This window comes from Callospermophilus lateralis, chromosome 14 (genome assembly GCF_048772815.1).
Source record: "Callospermophilus lateralis isolate mCalLat2 chromosome 14, mCalLat2.hap1, whole genome shotgun sequence".
NCBI lineage: Eukaryota > Metazoa > Chordata > Mammalia > Rodentia > Sciuridae > Callospermophilus > Callospermophilus lateralis.
Genome location: NC_135318.1, coordinates 89,756,867 through 89,775,024, shown reverse-complemented (window position 1 = coordinate 89,775,024; position 18,158 = coordinate 89,756,867). Strand labels below are relative to the sequence as shown.

General features: G+C 41.0%; 1 protein-coding gene and 1 non-coding gene across 3 annotated transcripts in view; one reads left to right on the top strand and one right to left on the bottom strand.

The window, feature by feature from the left end:
- Window positions 1-4,729: 4,729 nt before the first annotated feature.
- Window positions 4,730-4,831, bottom strand: LOC143380803 (U6 spliceosomal RNA). The gene has a single exon (XR_013154526.1). It is a non-coding gene; the product is annotated as a U6 spliceosomal RNA (small nuclear RNA).
- Window positions 4,832-11,963: 7,132 nt separating this feature from the next.
- Zc3h6 (zinc finger CCCH-type containing 6) overlaps window positions 11,964-18,158 on the top strand; it is a 60,528-nt gene continuing 54,333 nt past the window's right edge. For both annotated transcript variants that reach the window (XM_076833293.1, XM_076833292.1), the window contains exon 1: window positions 11,964-12,351. In XM_076833293.1, coding sequence (XP_076689408.1) covers window positions 12,320-12,351 — 32 coding nt within the window. In that variant the 5' untranslated portion in view covers window positions 11,964-12,319. The remainder of the gene's footprint in view (window positions 12,352-18,158) is intronic.

The following is an 18,158-nucleotide window of genomic DNA, read 5'->3' as shown; positions in this document are numbered from 1 at the left end:
CCGGAGGATGGCGAGTTCAAAGCCAGCCTCAGCAACTTAGCAAGACCTTGTCTCAAATAAAAAGGGCTGGGGATGTGGCTCAGCGGTTGAGTGTCCTGGGTCCAGTCTGCAGCACCAAAAGAAAGGAAAGGGGGAAAAAAGGAAATACTGGTTCCGATTGTACCTGACTCCATCCCAGCGCAGCTGATTAGGGCAGTGCCACCAGAGGAAAGGCTCCCACCGTCTGCAGCCCAGCAGGCGCGATTCGAGAGGGCTGAACTTAAGGTCCTGTTTAAGGAAAAGAGAACTTTGTCTCAAATCTCCACCTTCGGGGGTCAGACGCGCAGAAGGCTTTTGGGGCGCAGTGGGACAAAGGGCCGGGATCTCGCAGGATTCGCCCTCTTCCAAGGCGTCCGCCTTCCTTGGCTTGAGTCGGCCACCAGCAGAACTGGGGAGAGGCGGCACTGCAGAGGGCTTCAGGAGCTTGGGGACACTGGGCTGGGCTCACTTAGCACGTGCGAGGCCCTGGGTTCCAACCTCAGCAACACATAAAGGTAGATAAAATAAAGGTATTGGGTCCATCCACAAAGAAAATAAAGAACTTAAGAATTATCTTTTTTTAAAAAAATAAGGAATAGGGAGGGGCTGGGGCTCAGCGGTAAAGCACTTGAGGTTCCATCCTCAGCACCACATAAAAATAATTAAATAAAATAAAGGCATGTTTTCCAACTACAACTAAAAAATAAGCATTAAAAAAAGTGTTAATTTTTTTAAAAAAGGAATAGGGAATGGTTGGAATGGAAGCAGGAAGTAGCTCTAGAAAAAAAAAATCTCAGGGAAATAATCTTGTTTTAAAAAATGCCTCCTCAAATTGCTCTGCTACAGTAGGTACTATACCATACACATTTTTCAGAGAAATAAACAATTAAAGGCAATAAATTTGTAGGGTCTCTATAATTGAAACAAGTACATAAATAACTGAGGCAGGAAATTTCATTAGAGTACCAAGTGCTAAGAGGATTCAAAAGAGGGAAAAAAGCACATTCACTTGGGAGGGCTTCTTAAAAGGGGTGGATTTGGGCTCAGTCTTGAAATCTCTTCCACAGGAAGAAGCTATTGGTTGTCCCAATGACAACCTGACTTGATGCTGTAATTGAAGGGGCTGATTCCTGACACAAATCAGGGTTCATACAAGAGTGAGGGAGATTATTTGAAGCCAAGCATCTTCCCCAGGGAAGTTCTAATTTTCCCCGTTGTTGAGTCCGGCGAGGCGTCGGAGGAAGAGACCACCAAGAGACTGACTTTATGCAATAAGCAGGAAGGGGTTTATTGAGATTCCAGCATGCTGGGGCTCCGTGCCCACTCGAGAAGGAAGAGCAGCCCAGAGCCCAGAGCAAAGGTCAAGCAGTGCTTAAGTACACTTTTTTGGGGAGGGCGGGGGCTTTGCATACATCAGAACAAATCATCATGAGGCGCGGGAAAATTGGACAACAAATCTGAGACATGATTAGTACATTCATTGGCGGGAACAGATTGGGCGGGGGTGATTGGTCACTTCTAAGTGGGGTACACATTCAAACTGATTGGTTTTAGGGCCTAAATGCCTACATGACAAGCTACACAGGGTCCCAGGTTATTAAACAACCAGGGAGTCAGTGGGAATATTTACTGGGCAGTTCGGGTATTGTCCTAACAGCTACAGGAATTTCAGGTTTTGGGGGTAACAGAGGAACTTAACAATACCTGGTCTTTTACTTTTTAACTCAGGCCTTGCAGCTTAGAAACTTTTACAATGCCCGGTCTTTTACACTTTTAACTTCTACACTTTAACTTCAATTTCTTTTACCCTTATATAGACAATCACCTTTTTGTACTTGAATCATTACTAAAAATTAAGAAAAATATTAAGGTGATTAAACACGAGAGGCATCCTTCCTTTACAGGAAAGCACTATATGATGCAGCTCAAATTATTGTCATACATACTTTTCCATGTAAAAAATGTCCAGTATACAACAAAAGATAATTGGACACAGAAGGAAACCAGATTAATGGGAAAAAGTAAAAACAGCACAAACACCCCCAAAGAAAAATTGGACCTGCAAAAGCATCAGATACTAGCATTTTCAGACAAAGACAATATAAAAGATTACCTCCATATGAGTCAAATTGATTCCAAAAATTCCTCAAGTTCTCCAGCCTTCCCTGTATCCACATCCTCTGCAATTTGACTTTGCAGTTCCTCTCTAAAAAAGGTAGACTCTATTTCACCTCCTCTTCAAACTGAGCTGAGGTTTTTTTTGTGTGTGTGTGTGGGGGGGGTTGCTGGAGATTAGAACCCAGGGCCTTAGTACATGCAAGGCAAGCACTTTACCAACTGAGCTATATCCCCAGCCCTTAAACCATGTTGAATTTAGCTAATAGAATTCAGTAAATGTGACTTTGGAATATAAGCATAGGTCCCAAGAGGCCCTCTATGTGTCTCTTCTCTCTATTGAATCACTTGACCCCTTCAGGACAATAAACCCAGGCTAACCTATTGAAGACAAGGGAGAATGTGAGGGATAAGACTAAGGGAAGACAGCAATAGCCAGCAAATCACAAAAAGCTAAGCCACCTGACCAATACACAGCTGTCCAGGACACATGATGGAGTACAGCTCCATCCAGATGGCCTCAGTCTAAATGACTAACCCACAGGATTGTGAGCTAAGTAAATGACTGCTGTTGAGGGCCACTAAGTTTTAAAGTAACTGGTTAAAAGGAAATTATAAAAAGTGACAGAGGAATTGGGAAAAAATCAAATAGAACTTCTAGAAATAAAAAGTAAAATATTGAAATGAATGATGTGGTAGATATAAACTATGTTCACAAACTCTTTAGCATTTTTACCTTTGAAAGCTGAACTCATAGTCCCCTATCCTAAAATGTGGACTAGATTCCCTGACAGACTCCTAACAAACACAGCGTGGAAAAGGCACGGTGCCTGATTCCTCAGGCCAGGTCAGAAGAACCAGTGCATTTTCTGCCTTACTTTCTCAAGTCACTGGCCTGGGGAAAAGTCAGTCACCATGTCATGAAATTCTCATGCAGCCTTGGTGAGCTGGCAATGCAAATGAGGCACCTAGGAAGTATCTTCCAGAGCTGGACTGCTGAGAGCCATTGCCAAGTAGGAATGACGCATGGCAATTTCTTTGTCAGCCTCCCTCATGTTGCTTAGAGGAAGGACTCTCCATATTGGACCCAGGTCATTTGCAGTGACATTGCATGTAAGGTGACCTTGCTCAAGGACCAGGGCGGATCCAGGTTTAGGGTGTATCCTGCTGGGATTAGGGAGTATCCTGCTCCTTGAGTTTAGGGCGGTTCCAGGTTTAAGTTGTGCCCTGCTGGGAAAAGGGCATATCCTGCTGCCTCAGGCATGCCCGCTCCTAGAGTTCCCATTGAGTTCTCCCGGGATTCAGAGAGTATTTGGGATTCAGAGCCCAGTGGAGAGTGTGGAGTTTGCCCAGAACGTGTGTAGAGTGTCGGTGTGAGTTCGGGATTAAAGAATTGCTGTTTGAATCTACAAGGCTGTGAGTCGCTCGTGATTTTGTGCCCAGCCAGACTGCGGCACTGGACGAGCCAGAAGACATCACCCCTGCAACCTCAGGAGGAGCCTGGGAAAGAACTACCCAGCTAAGTAGCTCCCAGATTCCTGACCCACAGAGAATAGTAGTATATAAATGCCTACTGAATAAAGCTAGAGTTTTGGGATAATTTGCTCTACAGCCATAGATAAGTGATGATCACTCATTAAGTACAAAGCAGCTGGCTAAATATAAAATTAGCATTAGGCCCAGCAATTTCACTCCCAGGTGTACAACCAAAACATTAAAGCAAGGACTCAAGTTTATTTGTATACTTATGTTCACTGCAGAATTAAAAAAAAAAATATTTACTTGTAGACAATACCTTTATTTATTTATTTATTTATTTATTTTTTATGTGGTGCTGAGGATCGAACCCAGTGCCTTACATGTGAGAGACAAGTGCTGTACCACTGCAGCATTTTTTATAACAGCCAAGCAGTGGAAACATCCCCAATCTCCATCCACTGATGAATGGATAAACAAAGTGTGATATAGACATAAAATGGGACATTATTTACCACCCCTCAAAAAGAATGATTATATCATGTGGCTGAACATTGAGAACAGTATGCTAAGTGAAGTAAGCCAGACTCCAAAGGACAAATACTGCAGTATTCCACTCAAATACCTAAAATAGACGAATTTATAGAGAGGGATAGTAAATTAGGAATTACCAGGGATTGCAGGGGGAGGGGAATAGGAAATTATTACTTAATGGTCTCAGAGTTTCTGTTTAGGGTGATGAAAATGTTTGGAAATAGATAATAGTGATGATTGTACAAGAGTATGAACATAATAACCACTGAATTAAGCACTTAAATATGGTTGAAATGGCAAATTTTATATCATGTATTTTAGCAAAAAATAAAAATAGCTGACATAAGAAAATGGTGGGACAGCTAGGTGCGATACCTTGTGGACATGTGCTGCAAATAAGCAGTCAATAAATGGTGCCGTTTCTCCCATCGCCAGGATTTATGGCTCTGGGCATTACGGGGTGTAAATGAGAATAGATCCTCTTCACATAATCCCTAGTGATGCCCTTGAAAAAAATTTACCACCTGTCCCCACAATTTGAGCTTTGCTGATTTAGAGCAGGTTTTTTTTCCCCGTTTCTCTCTTTAAAAAAAAAAAAAAAAAAATGGAATGTCATCCTTGAGCAGGGGCCATGCTAGTCTTCCCTGTGTCGTTCCAGTTTTAGTATCTGTGCTGCTGAAGTGAGCACTAGAGCAGGGGTTTTCAGCCTCAGCATTATTGTTATCTGGCATGAGATAATCCTTTGTTATGGGGGACAGTCCTGAGTGTTGTAGGATGGTAGGTTGTTCAGCAGCATCCCCAGCTTCCACCACTAGATGTCAGTAGCACCTGCTCCCCAGTTGTGACACACACAGTTCCAAATATACTCAGAGGGAGCAAAATCATCATCGGTTAAGATCCACTGGTCTGGAGTCATCAGTGCCAAAAGAAGAAATGATTCCATCAAGGTACAAGATGATCTTTCCGCTAAGCTTGAAGAGGAGACTGTCCTTTGGCCACATAGGGTTCCTCAGGTCAGTGAATATTAATAGGTAAAGAAAGGTTCAATCTCCAGCACCCAAAAAAGAAAACCCCTTTGTATCTAAAATAAGGAATCTCAAGGTCAGATGGTTCTTCTAGGGAATTCTACCAAACATTTAAGGAACAAATAGCAATTCTATTTTAGCGCACAGAAAATAGGGAAAAAAGGAATACTTTCTAAATTATTTTATTAAGTCAGCATTGACCCAATACCCAAACAATCAAAGACAAAGCAAAAGAAACAAGCAAACCTGTAGACCAATATCCCTCCTGAACATAGATTTTTAAATCCTCACTAAAATAATAGAAAAGAAAAGAATAATATGCAATAACCAAGTGGGGTTTCTCTCAGGAATGTAAGACTGGTTCTATTTGAAAAATCAATTAAAGCCAACACACTATAGGTCAAAGGAAGAGAAACTATGCAATTGCAACAACTAACATGAAAAATTATTTGACAAAATTCAATGTCAATTCAGGATGTGACTTTCAGCAAAGTATGAATAGTTGCACCTTTCTCTGTTTGATAAAAGGTACTTGAAAACTATAGAGAACATCAGATTCAATATGACTGAATGTCAGAAGTCATCAAATGATTTTCTGAGCCTTTGCCCTTCATTGTCCATAATAATTACATTAAAGTTGCACTACAAAACATTCAATTTTAATTGATAATATGCATATTGAAGTGTTTAGGAGTTGCTATAGGCTGAATGTTTGTGTCTTCCCAAAATTCAAATGCCAAAACCCAGTTTCCAATATGATGGCATTTGGAGATAGGGCCTTTGGGAAATGCTAGGTAACAAGGGGCTGAGGTCTCATGAATGGGAGTAGTTCCCTTATAAGACAGACCCAAGAGTTCCCTTGTTCCTTTTTGCCATGTGAGGCACAGGGAGAAGACTGCCATTTATGAACTGGGAAGCAGGCCCTCCAGAGACATCAAATCTTCTGGTACTTGACCTTGGACTTCCCAGCCTCTGAAAGTGTAAGAAGTAAGTTTTTGTTGTTTAAATGCCACTCAGTCTATGATAAGTTGTTAAGGCATCCCAAACAGACTAAGACAGGGAAATTTGCAACCTCCTTTGAAATGGGTCAAAAAATAACAAGGACTGATGAAAGGGAGAGGGGAAGGCTAGCTCAGCAGCGTATGATAAAGCAAATACAGTAAGATGTTAGCAGGGTAACAAGACACAGAAAATTGTAAGGAACCCTGGGAACTCAAGGCAATGGTAGGGTTTGAGGGACAAGGTGCTGTTTGAACTCATAGCTTGAGGTGATGTTTTAGTGCATTTCTGCTGCTGTAACAGAATGGCTGAGACTGGGTAATTTATAAAGAACAGGATTTATTTCTTCACAGTTCTGCAGGCTGAGATGCCCAAGACCAGGGAGCCAACATCTGATCTGGTGAGGGCTTTCTTACATAGCAGAGGTGGAAGGCAGGAGAGGACAAACTCAGGGTCCTCATTTGACAGAAGAACAGAAGAGAAAACCCACTCTGGCAAGTCCTTGTACTAGAGCAGAGCCTGGGACCTAAACACTCCCCACACTGTTGCACTGGGGACCAAGTGTCCAGAACATGAATTTTAGAGGACACATTCATAAGAATTGGTGTCCTGGGCCTGCTTCCCCACCATTGTCCTGCTTTCCCGCCATTGTCTTGGATCAACAGGAACCCACACCTGGCACAGTGTCCTTCAGACAAAAGTCAGGGTAGCACAGAGCTCAGGCTTGCCAATGCTGTAAGGACCAAAAGGCTTTTTGCACCTGTCATGCAAAAGCTAAAAAAAGGGTTCTGTAGCTCTATGGATATATGAGAAGACAAAGACATTAGGGCAGACAGCATGATAGGAAATGCAGAAAGCTGCTGCACAGTTTGCCACGAAGATAAAACAACTTTAGACATTAATATACCTAATAAAATATCCTTATATGAAACAAAACATGATAGATGATAGAAGAAATGGATAAACCCAGCATCATGGTGAGGGATTTCAATGTATTTTACTTGATTATAAATATCTGCAATAATATAGAAAATAAGAACTTTGCAACTAATAGTGTTGACCTAATGGGCTACGAGAAGTTCTGCATCCAATAATGAGACAATTACATTTTCTTTTCTACATTTTCTTTACTACATTCTTTACTACATACAATTTTACAAAGCCAGCATAACCCTGACAATGAAGTAAAAAACATTAAAGGAAACACACATATTATACAGACCATGATTTATGAGCTCACAAATGAATTAGTTAAGCTAGAAGTTAACACTGCTCAGTAGCTCATGGGTTAAAAATAAATTATAAAGTTATAAAATAACTGAGACAATAAAATGAAAGTGGGAATTCAGCTGAAGCAGTTAGCCAAGAGTATTTTATAGCCTGAAAAGCTTATCATAGAAAAGATGCACCAAAATTAAGGATTAAAGTTAGGAAAGAAAATAATCCCAAAGAAAGCAAGAGCAAAGACATAATATAAATAAAAGTGGAAATTAATGAATTAGGAACAATAAAAATAAGGGCAGAAAATAATTGACATACAGTGGAACCTGAATTCCTTTAAAAAACCCATCAACAAAATAGATAATACCCTGATTATATTAATTAAAATTACAACAAAAAGGTGGTGTAACTACAAATTAATAAATATTAAAAGGCTAATAATGAAATACTAGCAAACTATATTTGAAATCTTACATGGCATGTGAAAATTCTTAGAAAATTTAGATAAAATGAATATATCTCAACAAGATTTGTTTGTAGAATTTGATAATTTTACAGTTTGTATTAAATTCTGAATTCTAAACAGCTATTTCCTAAAACTGATTCAAGAAAAAATAAAAAAGCTTGAATAGTCCTATAACTAGTAAAAGAACAGAAGCACTAGTTTGAAAAATCTTTCCAGAAAGAGGATGCCATGTTCAGATTGTTTAAAACATATTCTTTTAAAGTTTGAAGGACTGGAATATTCCAGCTTTATAGACTCTTTCAGGTAATAATAATAAAAAAGAAAATTCCTAAACCCATTTTACAAAGCCGGTATAACCCTGACAATGAAGTAAAAAACATTAAAGGAAAATGACAGCCCTATTTCACTCATGAATATACAAGAAAAATATAAGCAAAATAATAACAAATAAAATCAAACAAAATTTTAAGTAAATAACAAAGTAAGCCAGGTGCAGTGGCAATACCTGTAGTAATTCCAGCAACTTGGAAGGCTTGGGCAGAAGGATGGAAGCCAGCCTTAGCAACTTAGAGAGAGCCGGAGGATGTAGCTCAGTGGTTAAATGCTCCTGGGTTCAATCACTAGTACCAATAAACAAACAAATAAATCAAAGAATGCACAAATTAGATTTATCTCATGAACACAAAATTTTTAAGCCTTAATATTAAGAAATTTATAAGTGTAATTTGTAGTGTTAATGGATTTTACTGCATATTCTCCATTTGCCTGTCAGATTTACTCTCCCCACTCCATCCTTCTTGTATCCATAGAGACTCACGCCCCTCTCCCTTTCTCTGGGACTTCCAGTTGGATCCAGCCAATGGCAGCAGTCAGGAGACTGGAAAAGCAGACTTCTTCTATAACTTCTGTGCTCTGAAAAGCCTTAGTTTGGCAGCGGTTACTTGTCTTTACCCGATGCCACAGGGCTTATCAAACAGCACCTCCCCACAACCCCAGCTATCTTCAGGTCCTGGTAACAAGGCCTCCTACAACCCCTTCAGGCTCAGGGCTGGAAGACTGGTGGCTTCTCTGTCCCTTCTGACTCACTTGTAGCTGACCATGCCACTGCAAATGGTTTCACAGTTAAAGTCTCTTCACTTGTTCCTTCGAATACACTGTTTGTGCTGGGATCTGAATGGCACACAAAGTAAAAGAGAAAATTGTGTCATTATCTCAAGAGATGCAAAAAAAAAAAAAAAAAATTTAATGAAATGAAATATATATTACCACAAAAATTCTTAGTAAATTATGACTAGAGAACATACATTCCTGATAAATAAATATAAAATCCCTAGACATCATCCTAAATGAGAAGACTTTACAAAAATTCCTTTGAAAATTGGGAAACAAGACAAGGGTGCCCTGTCACCACTTCCGTTTAGCATAGCACTAGACTTCCTATCACTGGAGGTCCTAGCCAGTGAAGAAAAGAATTTAGGAGCTGGGTGTGGTGACACATACCTGGTGCCTACAGATTGGAAAGGAAAAAATAAAATGCTACAGCCATGTGCTCAGAACGTGCAAGGCCCTGAGTTCAACTATCACTATCAAAATACACTAACCAACCTCACTTTAATACTTACATAAATAAAACATTAAATTTATGTAACCTGTTAAGCAGCAATAGGCAAATTAATGAAAATACCAAATTCTTAGGAATAAATATGAAAGATAGAAAACATCTATAGGAAAATGCATGAACTGAGAGAGATGACTTATGAATATAGATATTAAAAATTCATAAAATGAAAGTTATGTGATTTCCAATTTCCAAATAGGCCTATAGATCCAATGCAGTGCTGATTAAAAGACAAACAAACAACAACAAAACAACAACAAAAAACCCTCAAGATTTGTTTGTAGAAGCTGATGATGTTAAAGTTTGTATTAAATTCTGAATTATAAACAGCTACATCTAAACTAGATATTAAAATGTAGGAGTAAAGGGCTGAACATAGCCAGGATACACATCAGTTGTTTTCCACTCTTGAGATCACTGGGAACAAAAACTAGAGAGCCCCAATTTTTAGTGAAGATGGAGTTTGCCAAATGCATCGGTTTCTAAATCTTGTTTGGAGGCAACATTTTTAAAGTGCATTTTTTTCAAAAGCTGGGCTAACAATGTACTATTCTTGGATTTCCGGGTGTGGGGGGAGTGTAAGAGTGTGTTTAAATTTTCCAATGGATGTGAATAAACAAATCCAATGTAGCAAGGTTCAGAGCAGGGATTAAAGCATACCACTGAATAGTCCCTCCAAATCCCCCCTTCTCTGCCCCATTTAAATCCACTCTAAGCCCTTTCCTGGTAGTCACGCAAAAAATTAAGTATTAACACTTTACCTCAAAGGCCTTTGGATAACTGCAAAAAAATCGGCTGTACTATTTATAGTTACAATTAGACCTAAATTCACTAAAATAGTTACAAAAGGGTCCTGACAATGCTTTGTAACTCCAAATACTAACATTGTTTCTCAAGACAAAATACATTTGCTTTTTAAAAGTTTTCTATAAATGCATTATGGAGGCTATTACGTATTATGGGGAAATGCGGCAACTGCTTGCAGAATTATTAGAGTTCAGCCTTCGTCAACTGTGCGTTCAACTTTAAAAAAAAGAGAAAGAAAGAAAAAAGAATAGCCAATTTCTTTCTTTTCTCCTTTCTATATACCTATCCCAAAGTTCAAATTTAATCTACTAATTCCAAGATTTTTTCTGAATGCATGCCACTAGGGAAGATGAGGGAAGTCAGATATTTGGGAAGATTAACCAAGTCCATCATTTTAATAAAAAGCAAGGAATGTTCCTTTAGGTCCAAGTAGTATGCTACATTAAATAGGTCAAAATGAAGCTAGATTTAAAATTAGGTAGTGTAGTTAGGTAAATCGGGTCTAATATTGAGTAAAATCTAAAATGGAGGCCATGCTGAGAATGATTCCGGGAAATGCAGGACAACTCATGAAATGTTAATGAAGTCCCCAAAAAATCCCTAGGCCCAAAGTCCATCCCAAAGAAATGTTAATGGAGTCCAGGAAACAGACCCCAACAGATTTGGAGATAGCCTATCCCAAAGAAGTGTTAATGAAGTCCTTCCGGCCAAGTTTATTTCTTTGGCTCACCTGTGTCCCACCCCTCGGGCCTTCCAACCTACATTCCATCACTGAAAGAATTATAAAAAGGGGAAACAACCACACTTCCACGGATTCCACCTCTTGGGTCCCCTTCTTCCTCCAGGAGAAGTCTTTTCTGCTGTCCTTTAATAAACTTCTAATTTTCCACTCTGACCTTGCCTCGGTGTGCTTCTCTGGTGTTATTCTTCAACATTGGAGAAGCAAGGACTCGTCACCGGTCAATAGCGGTAACAAAAACACTGACTCCTCATTTAAACACTATTTCTGAGTGCACACTCCTACATATAAACTGTAATGCCTCGTTATGAAATATTCACATATATTTTACATACTTTCTTATCAAAGGACGAAATTTTGCAATTATCCTAAATCTATTTTATTATCGAGTGATGATGGGGTAAACATCGGAAACATCCAACATCAGAACAGTGGCCAGTCAAGCTGGCTTCCCTAAGACGCGACTGCGCACTGATCGCTGCGGACGCGATCGTCCAGGCTTGGGAGAAGGGTCGTTTCTCCGTTATTTCAGCCACAACGGGTTTCTTTATAAAAAGCTGACTCCAGAGCCTGCGTTCCCTATTCCTACGCCGACTGATGGCTCGGGGGGATCTGTGCAACCGCAGCTGCTTGGCCTGGGCCGACGTATGCGGCACCCCGAGGCCCAGGAGAGCCGGGCACCCAGGCGCAGGAACCTCGCGCCACCTCCCCCGTCGGAGAACCAACTCTGTCAGCTCGTTGCGCAGCCACCCGGAAGCTGCTTCCGCGAAGCACTGAGAAGGCTGAAGCCCCGCCCCTGGTGGTGATCGACGGGCAGTTTTATCCAATGGCCACCGCGCTCGGTCTGGGGGGGCGGGGCCAGAGCCAGGCGCGCGGAGGGATCTCGCCCGCCCTCTAGTCCCGGATCAGGTGTTGCGGCCGGCGCCATTTTCTCGAGCCTCTTGTCTCGGGTGCCGCCATGTTGGTGAGGAGAAATCACCGTTACGGCCACTGTCCAAATCCCCGCGTCGCCGCCCGCCGCCCGCCCGCTCCCACGCCTCAGCCACCGGCGGCGGATAGAGACTAGAGCGGCAGCGCCGGCAGCGCGGGCCGTTGCCCCGTGTGTGCAGTTAGAGCCCCATCTCTCTGGCGTGGTGGTTAATAGACTGGAAAGTCTGTGTGTGTCGCTCACTAGTAACCGTGAGTTTTTACCACCTCGTCACCGCCGGCGGCGGCCGGGAGCAGCACCCGCGGGCGGCGCAGGGGCCTCCCGCCGCCGCCGCTGCAGACCGCCCTGCAGCCCCGCCCCGTTCTGACCAAACATGACAGACTCTGAACATGCAGGGCTCGGCAGGTCGGGACCGTCTGTCTTTCTGTCGGATGAGGAGGGGGCGGGCGCGGGGCGGGCGGGGCCGGGCGCCCCTGCATGACTCGGACGTCTCTGTGTGGCTCCGTCGCCGCCGCGGCGCGCGCCCCGACCCGGCCCGGCCGGCGGGGAGGCCGCCCGCGACCCCCGCCCCGCCGGCCGCCGGCCCGGGCTCGCCCGCGGCCCGCGGCACCGGCTGAGCGCTTCGCGGCGCCTGTCCGCCGAGCACGCCCGGAAGCAGACGCGCTTGCGTTTAGGAGATGCTAGCGCCCCGGCCCTGGGCTAGGTGCAGCAGCCCCCGCCCCTCGCCAGGCCTTGTGCTGGGTGCAGGAGCCCCCGCCCCAGGCCAGGCCCTTAGCTAGGTGAAGAAGCCCCCCACCCCATCTCAGGCCTTGTGCTGGGTGCAGACGCCCCCGCCCCAGGCCAGGCCTTGAGCTAGGTGCAGAAGCCCCCCACCCCATCTCAGGCCTTGTGCTGGGTGCAGAAGCCCCCCCACCCCACGCCTTGTGCTGGGTTCAGAAGCTCCCGCCTCAGGCCAGGCCTTGAGCTAGATGCAGAAGACCCCCCACCCATCTTAGGCCTTGTGCTGGGTGCAGGAGCCCCCCACCCCATGCCATGCCTTGTGCTGGGTGCAGAAGCTCCCGCCCCAGGCTAGGCCTTGAACTAGGTGCAGAAGACCCCCACCCCATCTCAGGCCCTGTGCTGGGTGCAGAAGACCCCCCACCCCATCTTAGGCCCTGTGCTAGGTGCAGAAGCCCCTACCCCAGGCCAGGCCCTTGACCTAGGTGCAGAAGTCCCCCCATCCCTTGCCATGCCTTGTGCTGGGTGCAGAAACCCCCCACCTCATCTTAGGTCTTGTGCTGGGCACAGAAGCCCCCGCCCCATCCCAAGTCTTGCTCTCCCGTGCAGAAGAACCCCAGGTCCTATGCTGGGTGCAGAAACCCCTAGCCCCAGGCCTGAGCTAGGTATTGAAACCTCCAACCCACCCCAGGCCCAGTATTAGATGCAGAACTCACGCCTTCAGCTTTGTGTTAGGTACAGGAGCCCTCAACCCCACTCCAGGACCTGTGTTAGCTTCAGCTTTACCTCTTAGAATCTGCAATGGCAATACGCTAACAGGAAAATCTTAGACTGCGGACCTTAGCACAATTTCCTTCAAAACGCCACTGATTATTCACCCCAGCTCTATTTTCTAGATGTTGTACATCACTTGAACTTCATTAAACTAAGATTCCGATTTCCTACTTCAGTTTTGCTCTGCCTTAAGAGGCACATCCTTGGTTCCATTTAACCATTCCGGGGCATTTGCAAAGTAAACTTAGCACACTTAAGTTTTGGTTAAATTTCAAGTTCCCATTCACATCTTAATCATTTAGAAAGGGGGGCTTCCTTCATTAAAACTATTGGAACAAAATCCCTTGCATCTGATTCTTATTTAGAATATTATTTTGAAAATCTAGACCCTCACCATTAAGCCATTGTGATTAGAATTAGTCAAAAGTATACATAGAGTTTATATAAGAATTGCTAAAGTTTACCTGTGGAGTAATGTGATGTGCTTGTGTAAAACATTGCAAACACTTTTTTTTTTAAACCTAGAAGCAAAAATCACAAACATCATTGAAATCTGAAATATATAAATATTTGGCATTCTTAAGAAACTTAAAAAGTGTGAAACAACTTGAGTACTATAATAATAAAAGTAGATCCCCAGAAGACAAGTCAATCAAATGTGTTGCAATTTTTAGAAAGTAATGTGCACTCAGAAAATTATAGTTGCATAAGCTTGCACTTGACACATTCTTTATGATTTTTTAGCTTTATTGTAATTTTTTTTTGGGGGGTCCCACTGGTAATGAACCCAGGTCCTTGCACTTTCTTAGGCTCTACCACTGAACTTCATCCCCAGCCCAATATTCATTATCAGAAAATTCTTGGAATGGTTAACTAATAACCTTGAAAAGTTTCCCACTCTGAATATCTGGACAAACCAATGATGGAGTTTCTTTAATGAAGCCTAAAATTAATACTTTTATATGAACGAAGGAAATCTGTTCTCATCTGTGGACAAAGTAGCTTCAACATGTAGAATTGTATATTCTATATAATGAAGAAACCATGTCACCAAATTTAGGGATCAAAATGATTTTGCAAGTAAAGAATTGTGATTCCAGACCTTAGAAAGTATTTGAAAATTTAAAATAACTGATTTAGAGTTAAAATGAAAACTTTAAAAGAATTCTTTGTAAGATATGTGAACAGCTTAGTATTAGGAACTAAAGATTAATAGTAGTGATGTTTAGCCTATTGTTTTAAATTAGAACTAAGAAAATATTTTCTAGTTAGCTCCATTTTAACTTATGCAGTTGTTAAGAAGCAAAAAGAGGTTTTTTTCCCCCTATACCTTTTGTCAGACAAAATAACTACATATAAAAACAGTGAACAAGAAGTTAGGAGAAGGTTTTAGCTCTAGCTTTGCAACCACTTAGCTTTATGAACTTGAGCAGGCCTAATTTCTTAATTGATAAGATGGTTCTACCAGAAATTTTCAAGTTCTATAGATTAATATTTCTCAGCCTTCCCTGGGAGTAATGATGCTGCTTCCATTGATCTGGACCTCAGCCAGGATTTTAAGATTTTTGAAAAGCTGTCCAGGAAATTCTAATATGTGCCAAACTGAAAACTAGTGTATTAGGTCAACCAGTATTTCCCAACATTAGCTTATCAGACTCATTTTGATCAAGAACAAAGATTTTGTCCTGCCCAAAGCAATAGAATCAATCTCAAGAGTAGGTTTGTGGTAATCTGTATTTCTAACAAGCATCTAAATGATTCTTAAGGAATTTTGGGGAAAATGAACTCATCTGTGGATTCCTCAAATATTCTGGGCTTCTGTTTTTAAACTATTTTATAATAGAAATTTCTGTGAATTAGATGAAAGGTTTATAAAATTTGTTATATAGAGCTAGATATTATCCCAAGGATTCTTTTGACAGTTTTGAAAATTTAAGATATATTGCATGTGCAGGAAAAAACTCAAAATCTGATTATATTATGGATTTTATATACAAATTTAAGTATTATAATTTTCAGGAGAATTGAGATTCTAAATGTAAATGGAATTCATAGAATGCAATTTTCTCTCCTTTGATTACTTTCTTGTACATGTTTTATATGGTGAATGTTTTGCACAAGATTTATTTGCCAAAATGCATTCTACTATCATGTATAACTAATTAGAACAAATAAATTTCCCAATTTTGCTTGAACATAAAAAAAGTTTTATTTTCCAAATGAGTAACTTTTAAAAAATATCCATTTGATGTACTTTCCTTTAAATAATTTTATACCTGGAGTTAAAACATTGCAGTTTATGAAGTGCTATTACAATAACGCAACCTGTGAATAAGCTGGTAGATATGCAGACTGTTAGTATTCTACATAAGCCTGGAGCCTAGTTTCTAAAGGTCTTTAGAAATAATAGAGATGGAGAGAAAGAAGATAGGGAAAGCCAAAGGGAGGTAATCCTTGATTCTTCATTTCAGTTCTTTCATTCACTTTTCCAGGGCACAATCCTAGCAACCCTTTCAGCTAGATGTTGACCCAATTAAAACAATTCACAAACAACTCTTTTGTTAAATGGTGCTGAGGATTGAACCTAGGACATCATGTATTCTCCCACTAGTGCTCTACCACTAAGCTACACCTCTCAACCCTACAAACAACTCTTGAAGATTAAATGCTGAGTTCCTACTTTGCACACATCTCCACAAAAGTAGGAAAAGATAAATATAACTCAAGTAATTTTAGGTTGTTTTGAAATATGCTAATTGTAAAAAGTTTTGCAGGTCCCAGACCAAGAAAAAGCTAATTTTAGCATGAACTGGTTTAAGATCTTGTGATTCCCATTCTTTCTTTTTTAGTTGTTAATGGACCTTTATTTTATTTATTTACATGTGGTGCTGAGAATTGAATCTAGTGCCTCAGGTTTACTAGGCAAGTGCTCTACCACTGAGATACAGCCCCAGCTGATTCTCATTCTTTTTTTTTTTTTTTTTAAATATCTTTATTTTATATTTATGTGGTGCTGGTGCCTTGTGCATGCTAGGGAAGTGCTCTACCACTGAGCTGCAACCCCAGCCCCATGACTCCCATTCTTTAATTGATAGGAGGTATGGATAAAACTTTCCTTTGGGAGAGGATGTTATTCTTTGCCCATATGAGCAGTTTCCCTACTTTTTCTTCCCATTCTGCTTTCCTCCTTCTGTAACACACAAATAACAAAACTTCAACTAGTCAGGTTTATGGTTCATATGCCTTCCCAGCCCTGCAGACGGATTGAGGTCTTGAGACAACTGGAGAATCTGAGGAAATGAGGATGGAGATTATTATGCTCTCAATATTTGTGATGGGGCTTTCATTTCATCCTTGCATTAATTTGATAATTACAGTAATATTATAATGTTCAGTGATTTGTCCAGGATCCCACAGATACAGCCCTGTAACAATCCAAGTATGTAAACTGTTATTTTTCACTGTTATTTTTCACTCTCTGTTAAATTTGCAAAGGAAAGTAATGGAATAGGTTCTGGCCTTTAATTCTTGAATAGTTTGGAATTTTAATGAGGCATATTTGAGGGAGCCCTCCATTTTGAATAAAATCTGGTTTTGATCCTGATCTTTTTTTCTAACTTGGTAAGTATGCTCCTATTTTTCGTAATTACTTTTCTCATTTGTGAAATAGTTAGTTGAATTAGATCATCTCTAATTTCCCTTTTCACTTGAAAACTCAATTTAATTTTAAAAATTGAAGATGCCTTTTCTCAGGTTAGAGTTCACTTTATACTCTATACAACATCTGATACATAAATTAGTATGGCTAGTGGTGTAATTGCCTTTCCTAAGTAGCCATGAGTAGCCATTAGCTTATACATGATTCTTGAACCCACTTGATTTGACTGTTGTTGAAATTATCAAAGTGAGTTTCTCTTTAGCAGGTTCAGGTTTGATGTTAGAAAGCACTATGACTCACAAGAAGATATTTTCTTTCCCCAACCCCTTAAAATTTTTTTTTTTAGTTATAGATGGACACAATACCTTTATTTTATTTGTTTTTATTTTTATGTGGTGTCAGAGATCAAACCTAGTGCCTCACACATGCTAGGCAAACGCTCTACCACTGAGCCACAACCCAGGCCCTTCCCCAACCTCTTTAAACATATTATTTCATTCTTTTAAAAATATTATTCATTGGACTGGGGATATAGCTCAGTTGGTAGAGTGCTTGCCTTGCATGCGCAAGGCCCTGTGTTCAATCCCCAGCACCACAACCAAAAAAAAAAAAAAAAAGATATATATATATATATATATATATATAAATTAACTTTTCTTTCAGCAGACTTATAGAATTTCTACTCTGATAAGGATGGTATTAAACAGTGGTGAAATAAATTTGAGTACAGCATCATGAACCTGCTCTCTAGGATCTTACAATTTAGTCAGAGAAACAGACTGCTAACTACATAGGGCACCAGTAGCATGCTAGAAGTGTGAGCTGAGAATCATGGTGATAAAGTTGAGGGCTTTGGTCATTGCGGAGAGCTAGGTCTGGAGGATGAATAAAAGTATGGCCAAGTGGAGGTAAAGATGTATGTATGAAAAGCATTGAGAAAGGATGTGGCTTGAAGTGGTAGTGTGTGGAGAGTGTACAACTACTTTGGGAAACAAGAGGCCTGATACTTTGGGACCAGGCCCATCCCTTTAAAAAAAAATCAAAGTTTTTTAAGCAGGAGAAT